General features: G+C 39.1%; 2 protein-coding genes across 2 annotated transcripts in view; one reads left to right on the plus strand and one right to left on the minus strand.

Moving 5' to 3' along the window:
• LOC139947943 (procollagen galactosyltransferase 1-like) overlaps positions 1-5,958 on the plus strand; it is a 56,903-nt gene extending 50,945 nt beyond the window's left edge. Inside the window, exon 11 of the mRNA XM_071945819.1 lies at positions 849-5,958. Coding sequence (XP_071801920.1) covers positions 849-1,123 — 275 coding nt within the window. The 3' untranslated portion in view covers positions 1,124-5,958. The remainder of the gene's footprint in view (positions 1-848) is intronic.
• Positions 1,970-23,781, minus strand: LOC139947946 (mediator of RNA polymerase II transcription subunit 27-A-like). Its single transcript, XM_071945825.1, has 8 exons — positions 23,459-23,781; positions 21,708-21,852; positions 20,464-20,582; positions 18,450-18,540; positions 13,057-13,164; positions 12,150-12,191; positions 8,603-8,680; positions 1,970-7,266 (listed from the first exon to the last, which is right to left on the minus strand). Exons 1-8 carry the CDS (start codon positions 23,656-23,658, stop codon positions 7,132-7,134), a joined length of 918 nt encoding a protein of 305 aa, XP_071801926.1. The 5' UTR covers positions 23,659-23,781; the 3' UTR covers positions 1,970-7,131.
• Positions 23,782-24,206: the final 425 nt, after the last annotated feature.

A 24,206-nucleotide genomic window follows, 5' to 3' on the forward strand; every position in this document is an offset into this window, starting at 1 on the left:
CGATTGAGAAACACTTTGAGCGTCTTTTAATAAACAGCCGTTCGCTTTCAGCATCCGACAAACAACGTCCTTTCGATATTTGCCATAAACACTTGGATGAAAAAAAACCCCAAGATTTTACTAATTTATTCAAAGTTTGCTCTTACACCACCTGGGCCTTCACACTGAACTCGGAGAGACCACAAATTTTGAAGTGAAAAATCTGTAAGATTCTCATGCTTAACCAATAGTTTACACTGTGGCATCATTGATGGAGGTGGTGACTTAGGTACATTATGTGTTGTGGTAAACATTTTTGTACTTCAATATTAATGTACATGTTAGTAAGAACGTGGTAGTCCTTGTGTCGGGTCCTTGGTTAAATACAAGTACACTCTCTACTAGTCTTATACTCTTAGATCGGGGTTACATCTTGGAATTGTTGAGTTTACATGACATGACATGAAACCATTCTGTTATGTTTCCTCTGCATACACTACACCTTGTTCAAGTTATTGGTTTTTGGTGTTAGTCTTAGCCAGTTTGCCCTGTATTCATTAACTGGATTCATTCAAATGGGTTTGGAGGACTTTAAACTATGTTTGTGTGCATGAAATAAAAAACAGCTGGAACTGTGGCAAACAGTTTAAAACAAAATTGTCCTGTGTTGTGTGATTACTGTATATATCTGATTAGAATGGCAATATACAATGTACACCCTAACATTAACAAGGACTGCTGGAGCACACTGATTGAAGGTCAAGTTGTATTGTCCAACTTGATCTTCATCACTAGAGAAGCTTTATCCGTGTAGGAGAAACCATTAGAAATAAGGGAAGAATTATCAGTTTTCTTTTTCTATTCAACAGATGACAGGAACGACCTAAAAGATAGCAGCAATGCTCCAAAGTTGAACAAAGGAAAGCCAGACATATCTGTTAGAGGAGACAATCAAGATTCAAGTAATGCTAAAGATGGACAGACTAAGACTGGCCAGCAGAGTGATACAAATAAGTTAAATGGTACATCCAATCAGCAAGTTGAGCCTGACAAGCAACCTGACAAAGTTGCTGAGTCATCAGTTTCTGGAATGGGTAATGAAAAAAGCTCTCAAAATGAAGTTAACCCTCACACAGAATTATGACATGAATATAATTGACACTGCATGATCCCACATACATGTACATGTAGTATGTAAGATTTAGTTTTGTACCTTATTTGGTTCATATTTTAATGATTACATTTGGTGTTTGAAAGCATTTGAAGGAGCCGAAGCTAGTTGGTGAAATGAAACAATTATAAAATAGAATGATAAATTATGTGCAGAAAGTTTAAATAGCAGAGTAGTGAAAAAGAACAAAATTAATTGCTTGAAAGTAAATGTTTACCAAACTTGCATGAGCATTGTCACAACACAAGTTGAAACAACAATTCAAAGTGCCTGTGTAGAATTAGAAACAATCAGAAGGAAATATAGACACAATATAAATTGAAACGACCATTCAATGTGCCTGTTCCTGGGTACATTTAAACAGAAGAAAAAAAATATTTGAATATCAATAGGAAGACAAAACAGTTGTTATGACATCTTTATGACATCATCATAACCCCTACTAAACCATATAATGGGCGCGTTCGTTTAGCTTCCCTAGGTCGACCTCGGTGTGTGGCGGTTTTTATTTCCAGGACGAACGTGGGTAATTATCTGCACATGTTCGTCCTGTCAAAAATACGCCATACACCGGGGTCGACCTAGGGAAGCTAAACGAACGCGCCCAATGTTGGATTTTGTTGAATTGATTCATCATCAGAAAGGTCTTCAAACTGAACAAACGCTTCACAAATTTAATGTTATCGCAAGTTGACCTTTATTTCCGAGTCAAACTGGAAATTGAAACAAAATGAGTCAAACTGGAAATTGAAACAAAATGACTTTCTAGTTAATGCATGGTAAAGAAATCCACAAGACACTCAAACAGCATTCAAACTCACAAGTGAGTTTGAATGCTGTTTGAGTATCTTGTGGATTTGTTTACCCGGTTTGATTCTGGAAGCATTTGTATGCAGTGGTTGCAGTGGTTATCACTTATATATCAGTGTTTTAAATATATCTGAAAGTAATATGATTTTGGGTGGAACCAAGAAAATTGTCTAGAGCAGGATTACCATTGGTACTTAGAAGCCTTTGATTGGTTTATTTCCATAATGTAGATGTACACAAAACAATTTCATATGGACATACATATGAAATTTACAAAAGGTGGTTGCGCTTTTGAGGTACTCTGAGCGAAGATTTCCAGACAGGAGTAATAATCCCCTGATTCAAACATTGGGGCATGAAAGGTTGTATCATTTACATAACCACATTACTTTGAGGTGAAATGTTTCTCAATATGCTTATAAACGCTGCTGTACATGTAGGCTTGGAACTACATGTAATACCTGGGTCACACCAAACTAGTTATCAAAACATCCGAGCTCCTCCTAAAAAAAATAATTGTAAAACAGGTTCGGTCTGGCTGGAACGTATAGCTTTGGCCGACAAATGTATGTACATTATGTTTACTGTGTGACCTTGTTACGTGTAGTGAAGTTTTTGTTATTGAGTTGGGTCTGTATGTGAATGGGATGAATGTGCTACAAACAGACCCGGTCTGTACACTCACATCCAAATGATCCAAGTATGGTAATTCTGTTTGTAGTACGTCCTTCTCATTTTAAGTACGTTGCTACTCCGTTTATTGCAGGACGGGATGGTCACTCAAAAGTTTTGAGCAGGCTCAACGTTCTGGAGCACCATCCTGATCAAACCTGTCCGTGCCCGTTCAGGAAGTTTGTAAACATAGACCCTAAAAAGTTGCTGCTACATCCACTCCATTTGCAACTGTTTTGCTACATTTTTTAGAATTTGTGATAAAGAGTACGGTGTGATGGGGGGGGGTATAAAGGTGTTTTTATAAAGGTGTTTCTGTTAATTTTAAGAGTGATTACTGAATGTATACATGTCGGATGTCGTAGTTTTAAATCCTGCTCTAGTCAATTTGTCTTTGTTCAACCCAAAGAAATTGTTAAAATGTTACCCCAGAGAGAGTTTTCCTTGTGTTTTGTAACTTGATATTTATGTTTAATGCCATAATCATGCCATACATGTACGTATTGTTTGAACCATGGATGCACAAGGGCCCGGTGGCTGTGCTTCATGCATGTATACTGTGATGGCTACTGGAATAATGTGCTTTACAGGGTGCCCTAAGCAAAGGATTCACCATGGTAACAATAGCTAATTAAAATTTATTTATAAATATTAATGGCACTGGACACCATTGGTAGTTACTCAAAAATAATTGTTAGACCATAAAAACTTACTTGGTAACAAGCAATGGAGAGCTGTTGATAGAATAAAACATTGTGAGAAACGGCTCCCTCTGAAGTAACGCAGTTTTCGAGGAAGTAATTTTCCTCTAAATATTTGAATTGGATTTCGAGACCTCATAATTAGATTTTAAGGTCCCGAAATCAAGCATCTAAAAGCACACAACTTCGTTTGACAAGGGTGTTTTTTTCTTCTGTTGTCTTGCAATTTTGACAACCAATTGAGTTCAAGTTTGTACAGGTGTTGAGATACACCAAGCATGCCAAGTGAGAAGACTGGTCTTTGACAGTTACCTACATGTCAGGTGTCCAGAGTCTATAAGTCCTGTACCATAGTTAGACATTCAATATTCATACATTAAGTTTGTTCAAAATGATCTACATGTATAGGATGTCAGTGGTAACAATTGTAGTTCAAGCAAATGAGAGATTGAGATTTGCAGTTTAAACAACAAAAAGCATGAATCTAAAATGTAACAACCCTGTGCATTGATTGATCTAACCTTTGATGCTCGTGAAACTGTTGTTATATCTCAAGTTCCTGTAGAGTTTGCTTCTCTTTGGATATTTGTACTTAAAAGCTTTAAATTTATAAATCCATACTAAATGTGAAAAGCACATGTACTGTACATGAATGTCCCAAACATAGACTGTTGACACGTCTATCCATAGGCAGGTTTGCATGCAACAATTTGCATCTCTCTGATACAGTATAGAAATTAATGCAATGGATACTTTGAATGTCATTATTTATAGTCTGTTATTACTGTTGGTGTGGTGGGTTGGGGGTGTTGAGCACAGTAGAGAAGACAAGTAGCAGTGTAGTTTTTTTTTGCTTGAGCAACTATGGTTGTTCAATACAGGCAATTCCCAATAGAGGGGGCCCTGCAGTTTACCAGGAAATGCTAGTTTTGTGACCAGCCCGCCACTTGATGATTTAGTTGTTAATGTTTGTTCAGTTTTGTTTACGCTTGATTGCTGATAATTTAGACTTAAGATCACTAGGGGCCTTTGTTAAGTTAAATTTATTTTGAAGCTGTTCCAATTCATAGTGATGTAAATAATATGCTCTGTCCATTGCCCCTTCAATGCGGCAAGCAAAAGCAGGATAGTCAAGCTCATTCCTGAAGATGACCAGAGCAAATGTTCCACTGTTCTAGGTTATTTACTCATTTCAAAGTAATCATAACTCTCTCTTTACTATGTGCGGATGCAAACCTCAGTGCCAAAATCTTTGCAATTTTGTATGGTTTTAGGACAGATGTAACTGATATGCCAAATTCTACCCTTTTTTTTAAAGCACTCAAAGTTATATGTTTAACTTACGTTTCCCAGCAAGTACACTTAATTTATTCTCTAAGGTTGTGCACAACATTGGAAAGATAGGGAATTTGATTGTTCCCAGATAAGATGGACATTGTGGAAAACTTGCTTGAAATGCTGTATTTTCTGTAGGGGAAATTATGAGTAAAATTATTATTTTTGATTGGTTGTGAACAAAACCTGTTTGAACATTGAAAACATAAAGTTTGGGTTTACACAGGTTTCTTCAGACTCTGAAGAGCGTTTGAGTTTCAAACTTCAGAGGTTTATTATTTAATATATTATATTATGGGTCACGTCAAGTGGATACATTTAAATGTACATTCAAAAAACCATTCTTTCACCATTGTGCCATCTCTTAAACATGTCATTGATGTGGTTTTCAATCATTGACAATTGGAAGTTTAATGTGTGTTCCTGTCTATACATGTACCTCAGCAGTCATGTTTGCAGTAAAATGTCCCTTAACTAGATTAAAGCAAATAAAGAAGTCACATTTTTAGAGCAATCTGCACAACAGTTTGTTGTACGTACATGGAAAACTAAATCAAATTGGTACATTGTAAAAGTAACTACAAAAATTGAAAAAGTATGCATATTATTTTACATATTTGTGAGAGCTTTTGTAATATTTCAGCTATATATGGTACCTACACACATTTAGCAAGCAAAAGAAGCTCCTAATGCAACATTAAAGGCAGTGGACACTATTGGTAATTACTCAAAATAATTACTAGCATTAAACCTCACTTGGTAAAGAGTAATGGAGAGAGGTTGGCAGTATAAAACATTGTGAGAAACGGCTCCCTCTGAAGTGACGTAGTTTTCGAGAAAGAAGTAATTTTCCACGAATTTGATTTCGAGACCTCAAGTTTAGAATTTGAGGTCTCGAAATCAAGCATATGAAAGCACACAACTTCGTGTGACAAGAGTGTTTTTTTCTTTAATTATTTTCTCGCAACTCTGACGCCCGATTGAGCTCAAATTTTCACAGGTTAGTTATTTTGTGTTTATGTTGAGATATGTCAAGTGAGAAAACTGGTCTTTGACAATTACCAATAGTGTCCACTGTCTTTCATGAACCAAAAAATAACTATTTAAGAGGAACTTGATAAGCAAACTCCAAGAAACTTGGCTAAGAATGATCAAGTATGTAGTTTCTTTTGTTTAACTCTTTGTTACTTTAGATTATGGTGCTGCTTATTAATACTTTTGTACTTGTAGTTTGTATTTTGTTTATGCTTTTAGTTTTTGAGGAGCAATAAAAAAATAAAATACTGCAAATCTAGACTTAATTGATTGACTTTGTTTGTTGTACTATGTGGTCACAAACTAAAAAGTAAGACATGAGCTTCATAGGACAATGATCTAGTGGTGACAAACGCCACATGAATTTTATTGGAGTACAAGCACAAATTTGCATGAGATATGTTTATTTTAACTGCTGATACATTTGAAAAGTTAACTTGTTACAGGTGTTTTGTTTGTGATGGACAGTTTAACTTTAAATTTCAAATTCTTGTTAAAAGCACAGTCATCTTTCGTGGACACTATTGGTACTTCAGCATAATTGGTTAGCAAAATAACTTACTCGGTTAACGGGCAATGGAGAGCTGTTGATAGTATAAAACATTGCGAGAAACGGCTCCCTCTGAAGTCAAATGGTTTTTGAGAAAGAGGTAATTTCCCACTCAAATATTAAAAGACTTCAGGGGTGCGTTCCACTTGAGCAAACGTTGCCAACAGTTTTGCATGTTCGCCAACAACTTCAAGTGGAGCGAGTTGAGTGCCGCCACCTTTCGCGAACGTTGGCAACTATACGCAAACATACTTCTGAGGTGTCACAAACATAATTACATTGTGTTTGGTGGATGATAATGCAGATTTGAAATAACAAAGTTAGTTAGTTGATGTAATGATGTCAAAAAGAGGACTATTGCAGCAAAAACAAAGCCTAAAAAAACTTTGTACGGTGCGCGCCATTTTCATTTCTGGGCGCCATCATATTGACATCGCGTAATGCACACCAGTTGTTCCAAAGACAAACAACGTTTGCGCGAACAGTTGCGATTGGTTTGAGCGAGTTGACATACCCCTGACCTGAAGCATATTTAGGTAAACTATGTACACAAATTTGTGCAACAAGGGTGTTTTTTCTTTCATTATAATTTGCAACTACTTTGATGAACAATTGTGTCCAAATTTTCACAGATAAGATATTTTATGCATATGTTGGGATGCATCAAGTGAGTGCCTTTCAGAAACAAAAAAGGGTATGTAACTTTCTGAGAAACTTTGCCATGGTGACACAATTAGGGATGTTATTCTATTGACAACATTCTAGTTGGTTTATCAAGTACTACAATAGCTTGTTTGAATACATAAGGTATTTGGTGAGTCAGTAACAAAGCATTGGCTTCCCCTTGAGTGGAGCATTTATTGATGGATGACAGCGTGCTATTGCCTACAGCATTCATGGTACGGGATTAATGTTCTAAAATCATGCCATGTTGGAGGAAGATTGTCCATCAGGAACTGCCCACAATGTCGACAAGGTGTTGAAAATAACTTCTGGTAACTGCGTAGCCAAGTCTAAGTAAAAGAGAGGGTGGGCGAGAAAAAAAAAACAATGCATAGTTTTAATTAATGCATCTACACAGAAACACACAGTGCTGTTCCATCTTAAGTATATAAGTATAATAATCCCTAAACAGCTCACGTATAGGAAGCTACACTGGGATGGTGTGTTAGTGACGCCATTGGTCGTGGGTGCAAGGTCACTGGGATGGCACGTTAGTGACACCATTGGTCGTGGGTGCAAGGTCACTGGGATGGCGCGTTAGTGACGCCATTGGTCGTGGGTGCAAGGTCACTGGGATGGCGCGTTAGTGATGCCATTGGTCGTGGGTGCAAGGTCACTGGGATAGCGCGTTAGTGATGCCATTGGTCGTGGGTGCAAGGTCACTGGGATGGCGCAATAGTGATGCCATTGGTCGTGGGTGCAAGGTCACTGGGATGGCGCGTTGGTGACGCCATTGGTCGTGGGTGCAAGGTCACTGGGATGGCGCGTTAGTGACGCCATTGGTCATGGTTGCAAGGTCACTGGGATGGCACGTTAGTGACGCCATTGGTCGTGGGTGCAAGGTCACTGGGATGGCGCGTTAGTGATGCCATTGGTCGTGGGTGCAAGGTCACTGGGATGGCGCATTGGTGACGCCATTGGTCGTGGGTGCAAGGTCACTGGGATGGCGCGTTAGTGACGCCATTGGTCATGGTTGCAAGGTCACTGGGATGGCGCGTTAGTGGCGCCATTAGTCGTGGGTGCAAGGTTCAAAAAGTAATATAAGACTGTAAGAAAAAGTTGTGTAAGAGCCACCATAGACAACCGGTGCCCGAGTTGCCCGGTTGGTCAAATGTTACGGTAAGTAAAAGCCAGATTATGTAATTCATGAAAAAATGGTATATAGCAGCATGAGAAGAGAAAATGCTCTATTTTCACTTATGGTATTTTACTTGATTCTAAAATATTGCACGAATGCCTTGCATGCAACATAAAGGGCTAATTGCACACCACTAAACATGCTTAGGCTGCGGGCAGTTTGTGTTCTAAAGGGTTAAGGGCTTTTGTCTTTAAATTCTTGCTAAGCGAATGGGTTTGCCCTTGCATTTCTAGCAGTGGTTGCTGAATGCGTCAGAGCACCTCTATGAAGTGCTATAGATGAATCTCATAGTTCCAAAACTTCAAAACCAATCTTACAAATATTAATATGCACTTACAGACATTATTTTATGATTAAGTCAAGTCTCAAATCATTGTGCCAGTAATTGGTATTTTTTTAATTAAAGTTAAGTTGCATTTCCCCAAGTACATGTCATCAACTTGATTTAACAACATGTATGTTTGAACGTTATTAGACAGGAAACTCACCATGAATGAGCGGAAGCATATATCTGCTCTAAGTGGCAAGTGGTAATGTAGCATAGCAGACGTAGCATGATCTGTTATCTGTAAGCAACAAAAAATTAGTCATTAAAAGTTCTCCAATTAATGTCCAAATTAATCCTGCCTTGATTCAAAGTGCCCCACATCCAGCCATGTCACACAAAGACAGAAGAAACGGGGAAATTCCACTGCAAACTGTTTGGCTATTCATACCCTAGAACAGAAGCCAGATAGAGAGTACAACACCATTGAGCAGATACAGTCTTAGCTGGAAAAAAGTATTGTCTTTGGGAGCAGACCATTTTCATATTATTAGGAGTAAAACACATACATGTAGGGAGAAAGGAAGTCCCTGGTAGTCTAGTTCCTAAAGTGACTTATTATTATTATTCTGAATCGTTTAGTCTGGAAACCGCACCATATCCCACAAGTCTGTTTTGGCACATGTATTGCACAAATACTACGGACATCACATACAATGTGTACAGTATGGCACATATATTTGAAAGGCGCACATATTACAAATATCGCATTACGTAGATTATCGCACATATTTCTTAAAGTCGCACATATATGACAAGTATCGCAAAAATAATTAAAATGGTAGTAACACAATCTTCTGGGATTTTAGAAGCTTTGTGGTGGTCTCTGTTGCAATTCTGACACCTAGTAATTTTCTACGTAGAAGTGAGCTACTTTTGTAAAAATAAATTCCTTTTTTGAACAAAAGTAAAAGGTTTGGAAAATACAGAATGTAGAATTGTGCACTGTATTTGCTTTATATTAATTGACACCAGTGATTAAACACCTCCAATTTTGTAACAATTCCAGAAAAGTTCAAAACAGAAAAAAAAAAGAAGTTTGTTTTCATCTTATGTACATCCACCATTTTAATAGGTTCTTGATTTGAGGTTCGGTTGTTCTTTTGCAATAAGATGTTCATGATTTAACGATCCATTGGTGACGCATGTTTGTAAGGTTTTTTTTAGCGAGAGCGATGTGCTCTTTGGTTCCCAGTATATTTTTCGCTGATTGTGAGGGAATAACAGGTACACGTACCAAGTTCCCATGGCTTGCTGCGCCTAAACTACAGCTTCAGATTTGGATTCGGCTCAGGCTAGCTGGGCCCCGCGGTTGTTTTGACAACTGCACTTCCCCTTTGCGTACGCGGTTAGGGCTTAAGGCGTGGTTTCGAAAAGGGCCTCAGTCTTGCCGCGCCGCTCATTGGTTCGTGACCTGCAAATACACACGGTGCACAACACGTGCAGTAGACTTTACTAAGTCTCCACACGTGTTATCTTTTATCTTTGCTGCAGCAGCAGCAAACCTATTACGCACAAACATTATTGAACCGCACCGTTAGTAAAGGCAGTGGACACTATTGGTAATTGTCAAAGACTAGCCTTCACAGTTGGTGTATCTCAACATATGCATAAAATAACAAACCTGTGAAAATTTGAGCTCAAGCGGTCATGGAACTTGCGAGATAATAATGAAAGAAAAAAACACCCTTGTCACATAAAGTTGTGTGCGATAAGATGGTTGATTTTGAGACCTCAAGTTCTAAATCTGAGGTCTTGAAATCAAATTCATGGAAAATTACTTCTTTCTCAAAAACTATGACACTTCAGAGGGAGCCGTTTCTCACAATGTTTTATACCATCAACCTCTCCCCATTACTCATCACCAAGAAAGGTTTTGTGCTAATAATTATTTTGAGTAATTACCAATAGTGTCCACTGCCTTTAAATGAAGACAGGAATGAGACAGGTTTATACATGCATTGGGGGTCTGTCGCTGCTGCATGCACGATGCCTGGAAGACGACAAGCCGCATATTGGGACAGCTGCCGGGCGGCAACTTACTGTTAGCGTGCCGTTTATTTCACGAACGCCGTACGGATCTGTGATAATATACGATTACAAAGGTAGTCTTACATTGTCTGATTAGAGAAGAGGGATTTAGAGAAATCCAAATTTATACCCCAAAAACCAAATTCGAAAATCAAATTCACTTTAAGACCACAAATTTTCATGTTCGCTTCATATAGAAAAGCCGGTACCAACTATGGTAGCATCATCACGTTGTCATTTCCATAGAGTTGATCAAGAGTCCCTGGCCCAAGATCTGTCCTGCCACCTACAAGATGTTCATTTCCACGGCCATGACATTGACAATTTAATCAACAAGTTTGATGAATCGGTTATTCATGTTCTCGACAAACACACACCCTTAACAGTCACAACGAAACCTAATCGCTCAAAGCCCAAATGGTACTCCACATCTGTAGTTGAAGCAAAACGTGTACGTCGGCGAGCAGAACGCAATTGGCACAAGACCGGCTCTTCTACTGTCTTCTATTGTCTTGCTTACTACTCCACCAAGCAGGCCATGCAAGACGTCCTAGTGGAAGCCAAGTCCAACTACTTCAGAAACTCGCTTGTCAACGCTAACTCGAAGGATGCTTTTTGGATTGTCAATGAGCTGACAACCACTCCTCGTCAAATTCCTGCAATGTTAGACACGCCACAGACCCTCGCCAATGAATTCAGCAAATTCTTCAAAGATAAAGTCAAAAACATTCGCAGCAGCATCGATGTGACTTCCGGTGTTTTTGAGAAACCAGCCCTGCACCCAGACTGTATTTTGTCAGATTTCTGTCCTGTTAGCCCAGAGGATCTGCTCACGATCATTAACCAGTCTACTACGAAATCCTGCCAGCTAGATCCTGTTCCGACCTGGCTTCTCAAACAGCACATTGCCAGTTTTCTCCCGGCTCTAACTGAAATTGTCAATGCCTCACTCTCATCTGGACTTTTCCCCAAAACACTTCGCAACGCTGTGATCATACCGATCGTAAAGAAAAAGATGAACTCTGTAACTATCGCCCAGTGTCGAATCTTCATTACCTTTCAAGCTCATCGAAAGGGTTGTCAGCACTCAACTCAAACAACACATCAATAAGTACTCTCTAGCAGACCCCCTACAATCAGCTTACAAAGCCGACCATAGCACTGAAACGGCTTTATTATGTATTCAAAATGACATTCTGAAGGTCAGCAATACCGGTCCCGAATTGTCAGCTGAATCTGCTGAGAGTGCCAAAGCATTCGCAATCTGCAAATTTGGGCTATGTTCGCAGTTCGGATTATTATTGCTGATTATGCGAAAAAAACTCTGTGCAATCTGCAAATTGTGCACATTTTGTAGAATGCGTTTCTTGTACACACATGTGCGCATTATGCAATGCATTGTTGGTTTCTGTCGTTGGGTGAAAGGAACCTGTTAGTTACGCACGCCGTTGATCACAAAATCATGAGTTTAAAATCAAGGAGATATACATGTAGGTAAATTGTCTTTTTGTGTTCTGGTTTTTATTTCAGTTTTGTTTTAAAACAGCCAGAGCTGCAAAAAGAATCTTTGTTCCCTTGGCTTTCTCAAGTCAGGGTTTCTTTTTGCTAGCGATGCTCTCAAAGAAAATAACAACTTTGATTGGTAATCTACAAACATACATGTACACGTAGGTACCCACCTTTTGAAATACTTTGTATTTTGATGGGGCCCACATATCAACCTGAAATGCAACACAAAAGTTAAGTTAATACAAAAACAATAACACAAATAACAACGTTTCTAAACGAAGGTCATTGAGTTAGTAAGCATTTCCGGCTAGAGTAACCAGCTGAAAACACAATGGGAAAACAATGGGATTTTTAGTAAAAATATTGAAGAACTTTTGTATGGCCAATATTTTGCATTATTTTAAACTAGTTTTTAACTAAATGTGTTTCAATTGGTTTTATTTATCATGATCAACATAAAAATTGCTTCCTTGTTCTGCACCTTCACAAAGAAATAAAATAAAACACGCATCAAATGAATGGGTCATGTATGGTTTTTTGTCTGTTCTATTTTACGGTTTTACCCTCGTGCCACGTGTATGTTTTTATGTTTTTATTGTTTTTCCTATAATTAATTGTTATATTTTGTTGTTTTATAATGTTTAATATTTGTATCCATCCTTTTACTGGTGCCTGCTGTTTGGATGCTGTATAAAATAAAATAAATTAAGTACAGTACAAAGTAAACTAGCATCAAATATTGAAGACGTATAATGTGAAATGTGTACAACAAATGTTATACAGGGCATAATAGATCCCCAAAATGATGAATAGAAGAAAACAAAGTAAACATCTTCTGAATTTATTTTGATTAAAAGGCAAAATAACAAAGATTGGGGCGACAGTTTGTGTTGGACTATTAAGAAAAAAGACTTTTGAGTGCAATGTCCAAACCTAGTGCAGCTTTGTCGTTTTATCAACATTAACATAAGCAACTTTTGACATGTTTGATCAAATGAGATTGATGGGCCCTATATAGTTTTTTTAATTCATTTACTTGTACATATTTCGCATTGCAAAAACCATACATGTACCTACCATTCTATCATCCATGCTAATGTTTTCATGTTGTCCACGAATAACAACTCGCTCAATCAAAATTCGCCTCAATCCTACAATAGCATGAAATGTTCTTCCTAGAGTAACCTAGGGAACAAAAACAAACATCATATTGGGGTATTGATATTTGGACATACACAACTGTACATGTAGTACATGTAGTACATGATGTACATGATGTACATGATGTATATACGTAGATTATAATTACATACAAACTTTGTTCATGAGATTCTACATGAAGCCAGACTTTGCTTGGTAAGAAATTTAAAACTTCTCATCCTAAAATTGTGTTTTTATTTTTGAAAGCTATGACCAATTTTGACTGACCTCTGTTTCAGGTCATGACCTCTTTCTCATGTCATGTCCAAACTAGAAGTTGAAGTGACTTTTTTTTTTACAAGCCTTAAAATGTTCTTTGTATGAAATGACAACTGACTCTATTCTTTTACAACTTAATTACATCATACTCGGGCAAGAAGTCTCAAGTCGTATTATTGTCAAACGCAAAATATTGTCAACCAACCTTGACCAAATTAACAACGTTAGCAGATAACATCAATAGAAAATTAAAAATATGAAATGTAAACAAAATCAACAATGACAACAAAAGTTTAGCTACATGTAAACCAAGGTGTCATACTCTGCACTAGCATACCTTGTGATCAAAAGGACCAATGGTTAACTGTCCAAATTGCAAGTGCACTGTCATTTTGAACTAGGTAATGCAACAGTTATTTTAAACCTACACACATGAACACATTACAAATGTAATGAAGGCAAGGATAGAGAAAGCGAATGTCTCTCCTATGTGCATGATGTGTAACAAGGCGGAGAGGAGATTGTCTTTCATATTGTCAGCGAGTGCAGTAAGATGGCCCAGACGGAGTACAAAGGTATACATGACAAGTTGGCTAAGGTAATTCATTGGGATCTGTGTAAGAAATGGGGTGTCCAAGTGACTGCAAAAGGGTACGACCATGTTCCGGAGAAAGTTGCAGAGGCCAACCAGGTCGAGATCCTCTGGGACTTTAACATTCAGACTGATTATTTTATAGAACATGTTGTAGTCCTAGATTTAAGGCAAAGAAGATGTGTCATCTTAAGAGCCATACATGTAGCTGTGCCAGGAGATTTAAGGGAAACTTCGAAGGAGATGGACAAGATCCAAAAGTACGAAGACCTGGCCAAGGAACTTTGTAAGATTTGGCAGGTGAAAGTGAAAGTAGTATCTACGTATGGTGGTTGAAGCGCTCGGCACCATTCCAAAGCACTGGGGAATCATCTGGACAAAATAGGGACAAAAGTGAGAATAGATCTGTTGCAGAAGGTGGTGGTTTTGGGATCAGCCCAACTCGAGGAGTTACCGGCACCAATGAAAATATGATCTTTATTTTGTATGCTGTGATAAGATGAAATATTAAGAATAATAATAACAATAAAGACTTCTAGTACGCACATACACTGTATAACCACCCTGATGGGTGTTTAAAAAGCAGTCAAACCAAAAACAGAGCGAAAGAAAGCAAACACAACAAACTTAGTCCTTGAAAACCTATGACATACATGTACATGTAAGGTAAGTTTTGAGAAGAGATTTGAATTTTGTGGTACAAAGCAAAGATCTAAGATTAAGTGGTAGAGAGTCCCAGATGCACGGCGCAGCTGAAGAAAAAGACCTGTCACCCCAGGAGTGTCGAGACTTGGAAGCATGGAACTTGATAAAAAAATTCTTGACGAAGTGTAAACTTGAACTTGAAGTAGTTCTTTGAGATACATGTAGTGAGGAGCCTTGCCGTTGAGAGCTTTGTGGACAATGAGCATCAGCTTGAAGATGATTCATTGAGAGATAGGGAGCCTTAGTGAAGTTGTTTCAGAATGGGGGTGATAGAACAGGATTTTCTACAGTGTCACGATGCGAGCTACAGTGTTTTTGAGGCAATACAGGCGGGAAATTGCCATTGTCAAAACGAGAAGTAACAATTGCATGACCTTTTTTTTAGTCATGAGTGAAACAATTGGTTCACCAAACAGGCAGTCGCACAAATTTATGTAGTAGTCGTGGCAACACGATTATCTGAGTAAATGAAAAATGGTAGTCGCGACTCGACTAAGCAATCAATAGTCTCGATTACAACACTAGTCGCACCAGTCGCCCAGGCCTATAGTGTGCGAACACGCATGCAAAGGCACCCTTGCACACAGTTTTTCAGTCCACACACACTGTTTAATCACATTACAGCCATTCTTGCTCTTCAATTCAATCCTTGTTTTGAGCATGACCTACATGGACACATTGAGATACATAGATAGCTTCAGCAGCATTTTCTTAATTGATCAACACCTGATGTAGATGCCCTTTGTTTCAACCTTTTTTTGTTTTGGGTTTAACTTTTGAATGAATAGAATCACTTGTAAACATGGTAAATGAATTCGCTGTGTCACAAAGAGACTACTTTAGTTCTTAAAATATCAGTCCTGCTTATTAATTAATACCTGGGCAGAAGGTAGGAAATTGGCCGGAGACTACTACATGTACTTCCGCTTCGTGGAAGGAATTTCTCCTTATTAACTTCAATGCCACTGAGTGACTTTTCTAACGGTCTCAACATATTGACTAGCCTGCTCTAGACATCATCTGAAGACTGAGCAGAGTTTACTAATATTATAATAAAGACTTATAATGCGCACATGTCCACCCTGCTGGGTATTCAAGGCGCAGTAAAACCAAAAACAAAACGAAAGAAAACAGACACACAAAAAAATTAGTCCTTGAAAACCTGCGACATAAGATAAGTTTTGAGAAGAGACTTGAATTTTGTGGTACAAACACAAGATCTAAGATTAAGTGGTGGAGAGTTCCAGATGCATGGTGCACTGAAAAAAGAGACCTGTGGGGAGCCTTGCCGTCAAGTGCTTTATGGACAATGAGCATAAGCTTGAACTGTTGAAGGTGATTCGTTGAGAGATAGAGAACCAGTGAAGTTGTTTCAGAATTGGGGCGATAGAACAGGATTTTTTAGACAGTGTCACGATGTCAGCTGCAGTGTTTTGGAGGCGTTGAAGACGGGAAATCTGGTTGTAAGGAAGACTGTAGAAAAGAGCATTGCCAATGTCAAGATGAGAAGTAACAGATGCATGAATGACTTTTTCAGAAGCACTCTTGTCCAAGTACTTGCTCATCTTACCAATATTCCTGATGTGAAATGATGACAGACGAATGATAATGTTGATGTGTCATTGGTAAATCGAAAATAACCCCAAAGTTCAGAGCTTGCAGCGAGGGAGCTATCTGAGCATCACCGATGGAAATGTATGGCACTGAAACCTTTGTTAACTGTTTCTGTGACCCAAATAGAAGGAACTCTGTCTTATCATCATTCAACTTCAGGAAGTTTTGTTGTGTCCAACGTCGAATCTCTTTCTCAAGTCTTGCGTTAGAGGCTTTGTCAAATTCTTGAGAAGATTTGAACGTGATGTATAGCCGAGTGTTGTCTGCGTACACATGGTAATTCAGATTAAATTTCAAGATGATGTGCTCCCAGTGCCAGTACCGACCCCTGTGGCACAAGGTAATTCAGGACAACATGGTCTGATATCGCTGTGTGGAGTTCTATTGCAGAGATACGATTTGCACCATGCTAAGGCTGTGTCCTCTATGCCAAGGTGATTCTGGAGCCAAGAGAGAAGAATGTGGTGATCAACAGTGTCAAAAGCAGCACTCAAGTCTAGCAAGACTAGTGCTGTAAGGTTACCATTGTCCATTGCAGCTGAGAGATCAACTGGAGCTGAGAGATCCGTTTTTAAGATTAGTGATGTAGGGTACAAATATATCAATGTTTTGCTTCATCATGGATGTTGACACTGGATCCAACTCACAGGATTTTGAAGGAGACTTCATAATATTTCTTTCAAACTCAGCAACTCATAAACTCCTCAACTACACGATGGAATTGAAAAAAAAAATCAAAAATATACTCAACGACAACATACTTGCTACATACAGTACATGTTGCTAAGCACAGTAAGCAAAGTGCCACCTGCATGACCGTGTGACATCAAACACCAATTATGAATCTGAAATCATGAATAGTCTTACAAATTTTACTTATTCAAATGGATATGTATACAGAAAATTGTCACAATTGTTCTTCACCTTTTTGAGGATGATCACATGTTTACATACGTATTATTATTGTGATACATCTACATGCAATTTCTCTTATCATGAAAAAGCCCCATCACACCAAACTCGTTCTCACTATGTTCTAACAAAATTTAGCTGAATGGATTTAAACTGGACTAACAGAAACTACATAACTTTTTACGGTCTGTTTACAAACTTCATGTTAATAGATGGGCTCGGACTGGTTTGATTGGGAGTGCTCCAGAACTTAAATGCCTGCTAAATAATTTTGGGCAACCATCCCATCCTGCAAATAGACGGAGTAGCAACGTCTTTAAACGAGAAGGACGTATTATGAACGGAATTGCGGTACCTGGATCATACTAGACATGTTAAGGTCCACCGTCATTTGGATGTACCTGTGCACACAGACTGGGTCTGTGTAGCACTTTCATTTTTTCCACAAACTCATTACCAGTATTTAATTAACTCCAGCCAAAGCCTAGCCTTGCTCAAGGCAGTCGCATTATTCGCTCCGAAAAGACGCCGCTGTAAACCCACCCGTATACCCCGTTCGTGGTGCGTGCGATCACACCGCATGACCCACCCGTATACACACTGTCAGATTGTACGAATACTGTTCACACAAGTCATCGCACTCGTACCACTAACCGCATGCGGAGGCCGTCAGGCCGACAGCCTTGTCGGGTCTGTATCTTCCAGGTTTAATGTGTTGTATTGAAAAAATTCCACTAGTGGAAAAAATTGGGGGGGCTCTCGGATATGCTAGTATGCAGCTCATAAATATGTATATCGTTCGTCAGACCTATCAGACAACACAGGATGTGAGGTAAATGAATTATTCATTTTGACGTCCAATCACGCACGCCTATTATGCTCGCCGAGCGTCCGTGGTTGTGGTGTGTGATGATGTAGACATGTCTCGTCTTTCGCGGGCATTATGGTAATGAGCTGACCGTGGGAACTCTTCGCTTATTATAGTAATGAGGTCAGTGGCTTCAACACAGACCCTACAAGGCTGTCGGCCTGACGGCCTCCGCAGAGTGAATACGGGTGGATTTTATACGACGGCGGTCTTTTTTCGGAGTGAATAATTCGACTGCCTTGAGCAAGGCTAGCCAAAGCCCTAGATCTAGCCAGACCAAACCCATTTCACAATTTTGTTAGGATGATTCAGTCGTTTTGAGAACTATAGTTTGGTGTGACCCAACCTTAAGCCACTTACCTGATACACATTTCGTGTGTTAGGAACTTTGTTGATGACCATTATGTCCATAAACTGTCTGTTTAAAGTGGATATCATCTGTTCAATCACCCTGAAAACACAAACAAGAAAAACTCTGATTTTGCATTCACCCTGAGAAAACAAACAAGAAAAAATGTGGGACAGGAGTTATAAATGCTTATAAATTTGAATTTTTGAGCTTCATCTGGTTATCAAAGTGTGCCTAAACACCCAAACCTGGTGTTGATTCTCATACTAAATGGAAAGGAGCTTTAAACCAGAAATAAAGGTCAAACATGGGGTCATGTTAATATTTTTGAATAAATTAAACCCAAGTTCAATCTTTAATGCAAAACAAAAATTGAAAATCGGTTAGGTTGTTCTTTAGATATGTAAATGGTCCCACTTCCGGTTGACCTTGAAGTGAAGGTCAACATGGGGTCACGCCCACCCAAGGCTAATATCCAATGCCTAAGGAATCTATATAACTGAGAAGAAAAAAAATTGGTTGTTTAGTTCTTGAGTGTATGGTCCCACTTCCGGTTGACCCGGAAGTTAAGGTCAACATGAGGTCAAGGCTTCTCAAGGCTAATCTTCAATGCCCAAGGAGACTATAACTGAACAAAACAAGAAAAGTTGTTTTTGAAAACACAAATGCCCTGCAAGCCAGTCCGTTTCTTGACATTTGACACATGTAGAACAGAGTGTTTTTTATTCCACAAATACTCTTCGCAAGTGTCATGGCCGAGTGGTTAAGAGCATATTCAAGTTCTGGTGCTAAATCCCCAGAGTGCGAGTCCGAATCCCGTTTGTGAAACTTGTGTCCTTGAGCAAGATACTTTACTATAATTGCTTCTCTCCACCCAGGGGTATAAATGGGTACCTGTGAGGTATAGGTTGAAATTTTGAATGAAAAAGCCTTTGGAGCGATATAAACTATCGCCCAGGTTGTATACTCCCAAGGGAGCTGAGAAACATTAAAACGGATGTTATTGGCCCTATGACCAGGGCACTATCGTAAAGTAAAAGCGCATTGATACGGTTCTTGCGCTACATAAGAGTTATTATTGTTAATATTATTAAGTGTTGTGCTATGTTGTGCTGCGGTTACTCTGCCATGTATGTAGGTGGGGAAGACCAATGGGTGAAAACACTCTAACACACTACAATCCCCCCCCCCAATTTATTACATTTTTTAAAGGAGATTTAATCATTGTCGAAGTGTGTTGGGTAGAAGGCTGGGAAAGATGAGTGGGGAAGGATACGTGAAAAGGTAAGGAGGGGTGAGGGTAGGCAGAGGGGATAGTACGGTGGGAAGGCAACATTTAGTTTGTTTTAGCCGTAATAACCTTCATATTTGTCCTAGGGTTCAAAAGCGATCTAGGCTTCTTGGGGATCCCAAGACCAGTCCACAAACCAAGTTTGGAGTTGATACATGTATAACAAGTACTTCTCGAGACAACATTTCTTTTGTTTTAGTCATAATGACCTAAAAGTTTGGCCTAGAGTCAAAAAGCAATAGGCTTCTTGGGGATCCCAAGACCAATCCACAAACAAAGACCAGTCCACAAACCAAGTTTGTTGTACCATTGTTTTTGAAGGAGGATGTAAAAATGCAGTTTTCAAATGGATGCTGACGCCTTATCGACAATTCAAAGGCTTTTCATCATGAGCGACCAAAAAGCATTGCACAAGTTTCAAGATCGGAGGTGGGCACAAATTCTTAAGTTTTTGCAAGTAACCGGAAGCTGAGGTCAAGTTTTGTTCCCTGTTTTTCTTTGTTATATTATTGAATCGATTTTACTTGGTCGGTTTTGTTAATTAGTATTACATTCCCAAAAACATATATAATTCTCATGGTCTATGGTTACACTAAAATAATTGACAAATACGGGCAAGACTTGCAGTCTATTGAAACAAAACTGTCACAATACATGTATGTCTGCAACTGACATCGTACCTGTAAATAACAAATTTCAGCAAAAACTGAATGATAGATTTTCAGTAAACTTACTGTGGACTGATGGCCAGAGGGCTTGGCTGCATCTTGCGCTTTTTTACAGTAATACCTGAGGATCTTTTCATTGTGTATTGAGACATGAGTGATGAAGCGTGGCCACAATGCTCCTTCAACTGTAAAAATTTAAAAAAATAAAGTATCATAGTATCAACATCTTTATCTTTATGCGTCGACTCGAGTAAACACGCTTTCTGTGCGGTTCTGTCATCTCACAGCTCGCACATAAAGACTTCATGTCTCTGCAGGGGAAGTTCGTTTTTTTTTTGTTTTTTTTTTAATGCAAGTCGCCCGACACACAAGGCCTGAAGGCCACTACAAGGTGTGGGCTACAATAATTTTTTCCAGAGGCCGTTGCCACATACTCCTAGGGCTGAAACAGGGTTACCCCTTTCACAGTCCATACGAATGTAGGCTTGGGTATCCTCAGTCCGAAGCCTGGCCGGTAGAGCAGAAAGCACTACCTCCCCAATTTGTGTTAGACATACATTTGAAAGTCGACATGAGCTGACATCTGTTAAAGGTAGGTTACTCGTAGGTTGGTATTGTTAATGTACGTCGGCTGACGAGCATGCCATGTAATTGCATACTACAAACACGAATCGGGCGGGGGCGGAGGGGGAGGGGTGGACAATCACAGGCGTGGACTGTCACTTTGAAAATGTCTCTTGAAATGCAAGCTGACATAGGGCTAGGATTATACTATTATTCATCATGCTGTTAAACAATTTTGTTTCAAGTTATAAATGTAAGAGGTATGCAACCTCAATTAAAAGATCGCTGTTGTCAGGGAGATTTCTAGGAAGTCCGAGGTGAGCATCCCTATAAGCTAAGGAATCGCTCTGTGCGGACACCGCAATTGACTCGCCTCTGACCAACCGGCAAAAGGGCAGTGTTCAACCATGTACAGCCGACCCATTATGACTCTGAGCATGCTCAGAGCTGACCACATCCCTTGTGCCGCAAAATCAAGAATTTGAAGAGACCTCTGTCTCGAACTGAACCAATTCAAGGGGCCAAATTGAGGAATGGGGAAGACTTTTTTTATTATGAATCATTTTTTTTCACAACAGTTTAGAGAGGACACAAAGGTGGAGCTCAACTGATAAACCATGGCAATGACTTAAACTCAGCATGTTTGTAAAACCCTTCTAAAACTCCTTCCTAAAACATACCACCCCTGCAAGACGAAACACTTGTAATACAGAAATTAAAAAAAGATTTGATATGATTTTGTTTACCTTGTAAGACCATTTGTAGGATTGTAATATTTGCTGATACAATGGTGTCTTGTCCAACACTGGATCCAAACTCAGTAAGCCTGTCAACCCTATGCTGCTGCCTTGGTTGAATTTACTGATATTATTGCTAAGTTTTTCCAATTCACTGTAATCAAAAAGAAATGTTAAGTACATGAATGAAGTTTAAACAAGCTGTTGTGTAGATTTTAATAGAACTGGTTGTGTTTAATAAGGGAATAAAAGGACATGTATGTTAACGGCCGCTTAAAACTGTTCCGACGTCTATTTCACAGCGCTGTGCAGCAAACACTTCGACCTGTCGTGCTTCGAATCCAAAAGTTATTTAAAAACATGACACCAACCCAACAATTTTTCCAGCTAGTGGGAAGTCGAAAAGGGTACCTGAAATACGTGATGAACCTAGAGGAGAATTTGCAAACTTTTAGGGCATGTTTTTAGCTTGCGCTAAGCGTCACGATTTTTTGTTGGCACTGCATGTTTTACAGCCCATTTGGTCACTAAAAATTCTTCTAGAAAATAATGGCAATAGCTTTTGTAAAATCACTAGGCATTCAAGTTTCAACGTACGTACATAGTTCGATAATTTCTTAAGTAAAATCGTGCCTAATTTTGTTGTCATGTGCCATGTTCATCGAGACCCTGCTATAGCTATTTTACACGCATGTCTTACACGCCACACAGCATGTACGCATCACACCGATCAGGTACCCAGACGTAGTGTACGGGGCCAGACTACACATTTTCTCTTCAAATATCGCACCTAAATTGACATCACGAACAGCGCCCCCTCGAGTCAACTAACTCTTAAATTTGTAGATAAAACAAACACCAATTTTTTAGAACCTTAGTTAATTGTTTATTCACATTCCACGCATCAAAACACATACCTATCTTAGTGAAAAAAACTTTATTTTGACAAAATACCACTTCTATGTGACTTTAAAAGGCTGGGTCTTTCTACACCTGTCAAACTAACATCAGAGGGGACCATCAGACATGTGATGATCACATTGCTAAGATTGATTTTACCCTAAATTGGGTGCAACAATCGGTGCAACATGGTAAAGCCTTTCACTTTGATTTGTAAAAAGTAATAATAATGGTATTATGTCGTGACGTGTTTGACCCATTTCGCCCTGTTCGTTTCGAAACTGGTTCATAACCATAATAGTTATATATAAGAACTAGAGGGCGCACGAGTGATGCTTCGTGCACAAACACCACGGGACCACAAGATGACAAGCGCGTCATTCTGCACGCGCGTTGAATATGAAATACACGTTTGAGTTTTTTTTATTGAACGCTCACGCAATGCTGTTTGTTCAACTTACAAAATGGCCGCACAAACACACGCTGTGAGATGCCAGTTTTGTCAACTTAGAAAATGGCCGCCTGCGCGCATGCCGGAGTGCGTATATAGGCCAGTGCGCCCTCTAGTTCTTATAATATAACTCTATGTTTGTAACCCTCCTCATCGAGCAGAGGGTACGTCATCGCAACTCTATTGACTTGTCACCAGTGGATCTCGCACAGTCTCGCGGTAAACAGGATCAAAGTTGGGGTCGAAAATATATGACGATCGAAAACAAAGATCCCACGAGTAGTAAATTAAATCAAATGAAAAAGTGGTGGCAGGGTTATGATACGGACACTTTTCCGTATACAGAAGTACATCGTCACTGGTAGTCTGTTATAAGTAAAAGGGATAAAAAAGTTATCGTTAACGTTACCTGAAGTTATCATTAACAATACATAAATTAATCTGCAGTTGAGTTACAAAATTCTTCACATCCATCGCTTGGTCTGCATCGTTCGTAGACTTCACGCCGTCTGTTAAGCAAGTGAAAGTCTTGTTTACACTTTCTCTTAATTTTTGTGTAGAATGTAGTGCCTGCATAATGATCTTTGAATTATCATGCTCCGCCGCCATGGTTGGTAAATATGCATGGGAAAAATTAACAAAGAAAATGGTTTTGGAACAACGGACGGTGAAGGACTGAGAAACATACGTAAACGGACACTTCAGCGGCACATCGCAAACTCGTCACCTGCAAACTCGGTACCTTGCAAACTCGGGCCCAGTATTGGGCCCGAAATAGCCAGCCGCCGCGCGTGTAGCCAGCCGCATATTCGGAAAATAGAAATAGAACAGATACAGTACAGGGAGGTGACAAAATGTTGCTTTGCTTGAATTTGTCACCTGGAAGTGGCATTTTGTCAAAATAAAGCTTTTGTCACTAAAATAATGTGTTTTGACGAGTGTAATATGAATAAATAATTAACTAAGGTTAAAAAAAAAAAAAATTACATGTTATTTACAAATTTGAAAATAAGCCCGACCCGAGAGGACGTCAATCGAGGCGCGATGAATCGCATGCAGTGCCAATAGAAGATAGTGACGCATTGGCGCAAGCTAATAAAAAATGCCTTCAAAGTTGAATATCGAAGTCTTATAAGTTATATACCACACGTATCTAC

Source organism: Asterias amurensis, chromosome 15, assembly GCF_032118995.1.
Source record: "Asterias amurensis chromosome 15, ASM3211899v1".
Classification (NCBI taxonomy): Eukaryota; Metazoa; Echinodermata; class Asteroidea; order Forcipulatida; family Asteriidae; genus Asterias; species Asterias amurensis.